The sequence below is a fragment of the Symphalangus syndactylus genome, chromosome 6 (assembly GCF_028878055.3).
Source record: "Symphalangus syndactylus isolate Jambi chromosome 6, NHGRI_mSymSyn1-v2.1_pri, whole genome shotgun sequence".
Taxonomy (NCBI): Eukaryota; Metazoa; Chordata; class Mammalia; order Primates; family Hylobatidae; genus Symphalangus; species Symphalangus syndactylus.
Genome location: NC_072428.2, coordinates 113,147,360 through 113,157,882, shown reverse-complemented (window position 1 = coordinate 113,157,882; position 10,523 = coordinate 113,147,360). Strand labels below are relative to the sequence as shown.

The 10,523-nt window shown below is 37.2% G+C and overlaps 1 protein-coding gene across 1 annotated transcript in view; it reads left to right on the top strand.

Moving 5' to 3' along the window:
• Window positions 1–1,685: 1,685 nt before the first annotated feature.
• Window positions 1,686–10,523, top strand: part of SLC13A1 (solute carrier family 13 member 1) — a 90,009-nt gene continuing 81,171 nt past the window's right edge. The window contains exon 1 of the mRNA XM_055281422.1: window positions 1,686–1,784. Coding sequence (XP_055137397.1) covers window positions 1,686–1,784 — 99 coding nt within the window. The remainder of the gene's footprint in view (window positions 1,785–10,523) is intronic.

Here is a 10,523-nt window from a genome sequence, read left to right as displayed (position 1 = left end):
CCCTACACATAGGCTCTCATTTCCTTTAAATGTCACACAAATGCCTTTTCATTTTTTGGTGTCATCTCACAAAGTAGAATCCTCTAAGATGAAAAAGTGAGGCTCAAATCATCTCACCAGGTAGCTGAAGGAAATCTGAGAGCAAAAATGGTTTCTTCAAAAAGTAGTAGTTTAAAAAAAAAGCATGCAATGAACTATAGAACTGTACAGGGTGTTAATGGAAAAAAATAAGTACTACAACTGGTTTGAGTAAATCAGTTCATAAATTAATTTTAACACTATATACTATTGTTACCTATTTATTATCACTTACTATTTTATTACTAATATCATTTGTAATTATCCTTTCATCTAAGAAATTCAAGATATAATAAGACTTTCTGGTTTGGAAACTTTTTTTTCTGTTTACTATTCTGATTTTCCTAACTGTCCATAATAAATGTTTAGGAATTTAAATTTTTTACACGAAAAAAATGCTTTCTCATTTACATTAATATGGTGAGTACTGGTGAGAGAATTGTTTTTCTTGATGGAAAGAGAATGCAGAGTTATATTAGTATGAAATTAGAAATAAGACCTAAATGCTAACTATAGATTACATAAGAGTAAGGCTATCTATGTCAAGAGAAATTGACTATAAATTCTACTAGGGCTGGGAATGTGTTTCATTTATATCTAAAGCTAAGTAGTAATTGCTAACTTGAGGTTTACTGGATCATCAATTTACAACACAACGTGAAACAAACCAGGGTCCTTATCCCTGAAGATTGTCAAAATACATCCTCCATATCACTGTTGGAACAGTCTCCGTCTTCCCACGTGCTCATGTGCACACACCATACACACACACACACGCACACCACACACCACTTGAATGTCCCTAATCACTCATCTCTATGCAGATTCCCTAATAATTATGTATTCTACATCAGCACAACAATATCAAGTCAAGCCTTCAAAGGTCTTAAAATAGAGGGTTTATATAACACTTTATGGTTATTTTGGTTTCCTATCAAAAGAGACAATAGGGTCCAAGAAATACACAATATTTTGCTTTTAAACAACAGGGACATTTGCTATAAATTTTGTAGAAGGCCCTTGCAATACATTGTCCAAGAAGTCCCTTAAAAATCCATCTCTAAACAAAAAAGTTTCCCTTTCACTGTCATACACTGAAATTCCAACTATTAGTTGCTGTTTCAATTTACACACTAAAAACATACTTTCTTAGAAAGGGCTATGGAGGCTGCCTGTGGAGACTCACTCATGGCACCATGACAATGTGGTAACTACTCCAGTTAGGGAGTCTGGAAGTCAGAGGACATCAAAAGGGTTGGAGGTGCCTCATTGTGAACAAACGACCCGCTTCATGGTTTTGCCTTCTCCTAGGCTTGTCCAGTCTGCATTTCAGTGAATATGATCAAAAAAAGCAGGGAAAGAACAGTTTTTCCGTGAAAAACCAGAGGAGTAAATGGTCTTTGATTTCTCATGAAAACTCTTGGGCTTATCTCTTCATGTTAATTGTGATAGTAAAACAATAAAAAATGAGATTTAATTTTAACTTGTGTTGGTCAGTCTAGGGCAGTGAGTGAAGGTGACGGGCTGGAAAAATATTAATCCAAGTTGGTTATTTAACATCTGCTTTATTTGGAGGAGGACACTATTGAAGCCACCTGCTCAGGACAATGAAATTCTTCAGTTACATTCTGGTTTATCGCCGATTTCTCCTCGTGGTTTTCACTGTGTTGGTTTTACTGCCTCTGCCCATCGTCCTCCGCACCAAGGTGAGTGAACCTGGAGAACAGACTGGTAGATTTCCTGACTTATTTAATTGTCCTTTATTAAAACTGTTTGCTGTTTAACTGCCTGGCTCAGAGCTGAATGAACGTTGACACTTCATGCCTAAAGTCAGGATGGTTGTACCTGATGTTTTGTCCATTTTCTCCCTTTTTAATAATTAACATTGGTTCTTAGTATGATTAAACATAATTAAATAGAATATTCAATCAGAATTGTTCTCTGCCTATCAACTAGATGAGAGGAAGAACAAAAGAAGCACAACCTTTGAGATTTTGCAGTTCAAGTTGTCATTCTCCAGGGAGCATGCACGGCTAGTGCAATCCCTTCCCCTGAGAATAGGCAGCAAAGCAATTGCTGGGGACAGAGGTGGAAGAACAAGGGAAATCCTAGGTCCAGCACAGACTGATTTACTTCTCAGCTCTGTGGCTTGGTCACAGAACTTCCTGGAAATTTAGTTTCCTCGTGGGAAAAGAAGACATTAAAAGCATAGAGTAATTTCCCTTGGTCAATCAGAAAATCTAACAAAGCGTTGTACCGTGTTCTGATAATTCCAGGTTTTATTTCATTGTGGTGTACTTGTAAGCATTTTTCTGTTTGCTTTTTAAGAGTAGTCAGAGCATTAAGTCCAGAACAATAAGCTCAAGCATGTTTAATTTCTTGGTAAAATGATTTGAATCAGCAAACATTTAATGAGCACCTACCTTCTCTGTGCCAGGCACAAACATTACTTGGTAGTAAGAGGACAGGCTTTGGAGCCAGATTCTCTGCTTCAGGTCCCAGATTTACCACTTACAAACTGTGTCACCCGGACATGCTACTTAATGTCTTTGTGCTTCTGTTTTCTCATATGAAAGATGTGTATAGTAGCAGGCTTGTAGTGAGAATGAAATGAAGAAACACTCATCAAACACTTATTTGGAGCAGTGCCTGGCACACAGTAAGTGTGCAGTGCCAGTCTCCCTGGGTGTGTTGACTCCACAGGTGGGGCAATTCCCAGCACTCCATTATGCACAGTCCCTCCTCTTAGTGGGCAAGAACTCTGCTGATGCTCTCCTCTAACAAGTACTAATCGGGGTTACACCAGTCTGGGTTATAATAGAATCATATTAACTATAATATGGTGGTCCCTCCAGTCTCTGCCAGAAGTCTTTGCCAGTGATCTTGGGACCTCTGAAGGGAATTCATGTGAGCTAATAAAGTCCTTTTGGACACTGTCAAGCCCTCTTCTACCTGCAAAGCTGAAGAAGGGACTGGCCCCTGCTGTGGCATCTGTGGGTTGTCTCCCACCAGGTGCAATCTTCCAGCTGCAGCATTCTTGGCTGGGTCTCTCCTCGTGCTGAGGTCTCACAGAGCTACATGGAGGGAAGGGAAAAACTCCCCACCCCTTTTGGTCCAAATTTCTTCTAAGCCCTCAAATTCTTACAGAATTTGTAAATAATAATAATAACTAAAAGTCCTAGTCAGCTGTTTTGGGCTTTGTTGGTTTTGTTTTTCAAATTCTGTGTGACTAACCCTTTCCCTCCCACCCTGCCACTCCCACCCTGGCTCCTTGTGAGGTCTCCTATATGAATCTCCGGCAGCCCCATCAGATGACAAATTCTAGCACAGAAATAGTGCTCTATTCTGAATTCTCACCCCATCTCCTTGCCAAGAACTTCATCTATTATTATGATTATTCACTTCGCAACTCTCCTGGTCCCATGAGTCCTCTAGATTTGGCTGAATCCTATCATGACCATATCCTGGTTCATACCTGGAGCCCTGCTATATTTTAATATTTTTGAGTTAGTCTCAGCATAGGTTCTTACTTATGGCAGAGAAAGTAGGAAATTGAACTAGTCAAGACAAATTTAGGTCATGACTACATATCATCTGTGCTGCTCTTTTGACATATAAATGCATGACAATTTGATTATCCTCCATAATTTTCGGGGAAATGAATATAAACTCTTTGAAAAACAAAATGAGTAAATAAGTCAAAAGCAATCATTTCAGTACATGATTCATTAACTGGGAAGTGTATTATTTTTAAGAAATGCAGCCACTGATTATTTTTTCCAAGGTGCTATGACAAAAGAACATTAGGTCCATGCAGGAACCAGGTGTCTGGCACCAAGTTGCATCTGGTGCGCTGGGTTCCTCTTTCCTTTCCTCCTAATCAACTCATTTGTTAAAACTCAATTAATGTTAATGGAGGATTTATTCCTAGTACAATAACATGATTTTATTTTTTGGCCACTTTAAACATATATTTAATCATTCAATAAACTGCTAATTAAACTGAAAGACTATTATTTTAACTGTTGCTTACAATGAAAGCAAATTTTTTTTTAAAGAATGTAGGCCTTTGGAGGGCATAAAATTTAAGGAGAAGTTTACTTTAACATAAATGCAAGTCAATTTACTGTTAACTTTTAGGTTACCAAACTGGAGAAGTCTATGCTTCTAAAGACACAATATTAGATTAATTAAAACATTCAATGGAAACAAAAATCCAAGTTTCTCTTTCAAAACCACAATTATAAAAAATAATTCCATGTGGGACTATAATCTACAGGATGTAGAGCCAACAAACAATGAATTATTGACTGATTTCTTTCCTTCATTTTCCTACTGGTTATTGAGTTGTTCAATAGACTGGCCTTAACTTATGTCTTAATTCCATCTAAAGTGAAAAAAGCGTCATGAATGAAGAAAGACCCTAACTGGTTTTTCAATGTACTATTAACAGGGAAGGAGAATAGACTGATTTGCAGAGTACTCTTCTGTTTCAGGCATTCTGCCAACTGCTTTCCCCAAATTATTTTATTTAACCTCCATCACAAACCAGTAAACAAGTACAAATGTGCTTCTCGTTTTACATTTGAGGGAACTGATGCTCAGAGACATGTAACTCACCAAAGGCCACCTACATGCTCTAGAAAGTAAATTTGAGCTTGGGTCCTGTCAGAACTCAGAATTCATGCTTTAAAAGTGATTTCATTTTAGTCTTTTGTATATTTTTGAAGACTTACTGTCTCATGGCTTGTTAATCATTTATCAACAACACAGGCATTTCTGTTCATGAAAATGCTTTAGACAGGCCAAATGGAAGAGTTCTGTTTCAACCATTTCCTCAATTGACCTTATGGTACGCAATGTCATTAAGGTAGAAAGTTGCAGTGATTCTAACCACTGAAGATAGGCTTATGAGAACTGAAGCTATAAGGATGTCATTTGCTGAGTGTCCCAGAGCCCCAATTTTTTAAGCTGGTCAGTCAGCTTTTCAGGATATGGTGCCCCTTTTCTCCATTCTTGGGTCCGAATTAGAAATAGAGACAAAAGCAGGTGAGCAGCTTGCAAAAATCTGGCTACATAGATTTTTCCAACCAACTTCTGTCTGACTCTAGAGCCAATTAGGTTAATCACAACTGAGTATCTGTGTCTTTATAGCTTCCATGGTCATAATAAATATATTCCTAATACATTGGTGTGAATCTCACTTTGCTAATGAAATTCCATTTTGTTATTGATTTACACTGAGCATCAGAAATTCTTTTTGTCTCTTAAACATAATGGTAATCTCAGTCCTTACCCAATTAGTAGTTAATGATCAGTAAACAAGTCTGGAGTGTAATTGCTTTTTATTTGAATGAAATAATCACACTGAGTTTTTCTCATTTTGGAGAGAAATTTCTTTAAATATTTCCAGTTAAAATCTTGGTAAAACTGGCCTAGTATATACTGACATAGTTTCAGTAATATTTAATGTGCAACTTTGTTCTTTTTTGACTATTTTGTTAACTTTTACTCTTTTCAGCAGTCAATATTATTTCCTTACTTATTTTTCCAGTTATTGGATTTTCTTTGTAGTTTTATTCATGAAACAAAAAGAAGGCCAGATTTGTTAGAAGAGGGGAAAATCAAACAACAATATATTATATTTGTAGAGTGCAGTTCTTCCAGGTATAGCTATTCTATCTAGCTTACTCATTAATCAGGACCCCTTTTTAAGATGAGGAGACAAGGAAACAACCACACACGTACTGAGCAGCATTTCTTAGCTGATGGGTTGTAAAACCGATACCAAATTTTAATTCTTTCTTCAGAAAATATTTTGGATTTCTCTAGAAAATATTTTATATTCTAACTTTGAAACTCACGATATATTCACTTGAAGCATCATGACTTTCGAAGTGAGAATAGAAATAATAAATAAAAAAAGATACATAATGAGAGACTTATGGTGCTAGATATAAAAATAAAATAAACAGATGGGAGAAATATAATGATTGTAAGGAAATATAAACTTTAAAAAGTGAAGTATCCCCTAGAAGGAGGAAGTGGTAGGTTGAGAAGTTGGTCAAAGAAAATGAAAATGAATGGGAGATAATTTAAAAAGACTATAAGTGAAAGAAGAGGGAGGAAAGAAATTCCAAGAAAACAAATAAGTTTTAAAGAGCCAAATAAAATAATTAAATATATTAATGGAAATAATTGATACTGTTTTAAATGTTGGCATAAAAATATTGTAGGGATTTAAGATAAAGAAGAAAATGCTATAAAGTCCAAGGAAGTGAATATTTTGGACACCAAAGAGTGCAGAAATGATGAAGAACAAGGAAAAAAATAGAAATAATGCTAATAGCAATGTGGTAGTTCGACAAAACCAGAAAATCCAATTTTGATGATATGTTTTTATTTCACAAATATTTTGCAAGGACTTTCCCAGCCCAAAGGGTTATGCCAGATGAACTGTGTGATCTAAGCAGAAGTTTAAATTGATGTTTCTGTCTTTATGTAGCTTGCAGAATTGCTGGAAAGTCATTATATAGTATGACAACCATTAATGGCAAAAGAAGGCTGTACGTAAACACATGCCAAATAATTTAAAGAAATCATTTGTCCTATGAAGGCGTAATTAAAAAGTGGATAAACCAGTAAGGATTCATCATCCTCCAGCCCCTCTGTTCCCCTAACCACATGCAGTCCCACTTGCCCACAACCTGCTGCTCCTTCTGTTTTCTTTATGTCAGAGAATGCCACTACCCTTCACTCCATTCACAGGCTTGAAAGCTGTGTGTCATCTCAGACGAGCCCCCATCACTAATATGGTGTTGCATCTCCTTAATCTAAATCCTCCTAAATCTCCCCTCTCAACCTCATCTTCTCCTCTCTTTCCTTTCCTGCTGGCACTGCTTTCCTCGAAGCTGTCTTTCTCTTTCTTTCATAGGCCGTTTGTTTTTTACACACTTTCCCATACAGTCTCCGGCCAGAGTACTGTTTTTTAAATGCCAACTCAGTCCTATTGTGAAAAATCAAAATTCTTCAATGGTTCCCTTTTGCCTATAATGGAAAAATATCTAAATAAAAGATGGTTATGCTGATGGATATTTATGACTTTTCATTTATTTGTCCTAAAAGCCTCCACCACACAGCCCCCAATATCTATCTCCCACATTTGCATTTTCCTCTTTAACAATACTTCACTATTTGCAATTTCTAGAATGCCTGTGATTATTCTTGTCTGTCTGCCTTCACACATGCTATATCCTCCTCCTAGAATGCCCTCTCCTCTTGCCCTGCCCTTCTTGGGAAGGAAGGCTCAGGCTGTGATGTAAACAGAGGATCATCCTTGATGCTCTCATTGCATCATGGATACATTGGCCTCCATTACAGTATGTCTTCCATTCTGCTTTATCTTTGTCTCTCCCTCCAGACTGTAAATATCTCAAGAACATGGAGCACAGTGTTTAAATTTCTGTCTCCTCCAGCACCAAACCCAGTGCCTGTCACATAGTAGATAGTTAATAACCGCGTTGAGTGAAAGATGATCTTGCATAGCAGAAGGATGTAAGGCTTTGGACCTGGTAGGAAGGAGAGAATGCAGGAGAAAGAGGTTGATGAAAGGAAGGAACTTCAATAGAGTGAAAATAATGATGAAAGGACAGAACAAGAAGAATGTAGGTGTAATCAGAGGCTGTCCCTTCCACAAAGCTCTTTCTTCCTCCCATAATATGTTTTATACCTTGTTTGGCAACAATAATAATGTGAATGCCCACTGTGAGCCTCATAGCGACAACTAGAAATAGTCTATATCATCCCAATTTTACAGAAGAACAGGAACTCAGAGAGGTCAAGAAATGTGCTCAAAGTCACACAGTCCACAAAGGGAGCAAGAAGATTTAAATACAAATCTGTCTGACTTCCAAGCCCATGATGTCATTGCTTATTTAATGATATTTATATCAGGTCTTTAAAAGCTGTGCTCAGATTGCCTTACGTCATTGTTCCTGCATTTGCAGTCACGAAAGCACATGTTGAGGTGATGCCTCTCTCAGCCTGGATCACGTAGTAACCTCTACCCATGATGGACAAATAGTATGAGTAAGAAAAAATTGGTTGTTTTAGACTGCTGAGATTTTGGAACTTTTGCCACAGCATAGCTTATCCTGTCCTGATTAACATAGCATATTCTGAAACATTCCCCAAGTGACTCAGACATGCTACCCTTGGCTGATTTTTTTTATTTATAAAATGAGCAAGGCTCTTTTTAAAAAGTTCCAAATGTTGTCCATGGATAAGCTTCCCCAGATTCACCTGAGATACTTGTGTAAAATCATAAACTCTTAATGTGAAGTGTAGGATGCTGCACATTGAACAAACTCCTCAGGTGATTCTGGAGCAGGTAGTTCATGGATTGCATTTTGATCATATCCAAATGTATAGTCAGGTTGGAGAACTGATTATTTCTGTACCTGTTTCCAGTTCCACTGTGTACAGCATATGAAAACAATGCACCTCAGGTGCTGGTTAGGTGTGGAGGTTGAGTGGAAAGGAGTAACTAAAAATTTCCCAATAACTGGTGTAGTGGGCCATCAATTGCTTTTCTCTACTATTCATTTTAGCTAAAAACTAAAAAAAAAAGAAAAGAAAAAACAGCTAGTTATTTCTCCTTGACTTTGTAGTTGAGCTTATTTTTACTCTCTATCTTCCAAAATGAGGATATTTTAAAGCACTTTAAATTTTGCAATTAATATAAATTGAGTCTTAAGAAATCACTGCTGCAGTAGGGGTAGGAATACGAAGAACCATACAAAGCCCTTCAGAGGCTCTGTCAAATAATAATGGTGTTTTTCTTGTAGCACAGAGATTTAGAATGCATGACTTTTCTCCTTTTTTAATTGCTTTGTGTTCTCTTTAGAAAATCAATTGTAGTGATTGAGGTCTGTGATTGGCTCTGCTTTTCTCACGCTGTGCTGAGAAGAGATCGTACCCACATACGTACTAATTCATCAGCCAAATTACTCCCTAATATCAGTCAGTATGTCATTTAAAAAAGGAGAAGAGATGAAAAAACTATATTTTAAAGCCAAACTTATATTCTAATTCCATGTGGGGCTATAATTTAGAAGAGAACCAAGGTGATTTTTAAATATAATCAGCCACATTTTCTAAGATAACTTGACAGTCAAAACTTTGTGAGGAGGAAAAAGTCATTATCCAAATTGCCTAGTCATAGCTTTCTTTCCCTTTTTCACCCCTTCAGCAAGTGCCCTAGCTGTGCACTTGAGGTGGTTAAGACAAGATATGACTATGATATTGTTAATTGGGGGCTGGGTAAGTGGGAATGTCTGTGATGGAGGAATTCACCTATGCAGGTGGACATTTTAGTTCCAATTCTGTTTGTTGGCAAGAGAGATGAGGGCTGCAGGAAAATTGTAAACGCATTTGCCCACTGGGGCAGGAGTCAAAATATCCAGTTCCAGGCAAGGAGGAGAGAACAGAGAAAAAGGAACAAGGCAAAGAGAAAGACGTTTCTATGCCAAGGAAACTTATGCCTAAGATAAAGATTTAGTGTTTTATAAGATATATAAATACAAACAATATTAGAAAGAACAGAAAGAAGAACCTTACTCACTCAAATATATTACTGACTGTATACTGTATGCCAAGTACTGCTTTAAATGTTGGGAACAGGGTAGTAAATTTTAAAAATATATACTATGATAGAGTTTATACGTGGACAAATCTCAACTCTACTACATGCTAGCAATGTGATCGTTGAAACTTAGTTCAGCATGGAATTACAATATCTACCCCAAAGAATCTTGGTGAGGGTTAAATAAAATGTCATGTGGAGTGCCAAGTGTTGTATCTGGCACATGATAAGCATTCATGAGTATTACTTGCCCATCCTATAGTCATAAGTCAGAAAACAGATTTTTTGTCTATCTGGCAAATATTTTCACATCTTAAATAAGTTTTTCTATATATAAAGTCTATGATCAACAGTCTAGATGAGGTTTTAGACAATTAGGATCCTCCTTTCACAAGCTCTTTCTCCACTGGAGACACAAAGCAAATAAAGATCTCTGTAGATCAGAATGAGACAGAAAAGCAAACAAGTGGCATGAAGGTGGAAACCTGTGGTTGAAAACACGCCCATGCCATTCAGGGGCCAGAGTTAGGTTAAATGCCAGAAACTAAGGGCTGGAAAATGGTTTTGTCAAACCTATGAAAGACAGAAAGAGCTGGATTGATCACTGGCTGTGGTGGCTCAAGGAAGCAAACACTGCCCAGCTTCCCAGCCGAGACCTCACCCATACTACCGAACTCAGCTAGATGACTGGATCCATGTTACGCTGGCAAGAAAAGAACTCTAGGGTGTCACGATAAGACCCATCTGAACCAGGAACTAGGAACTGGCTAGAAGCAACTGTAAAAGTGCTAGATGAGAAACA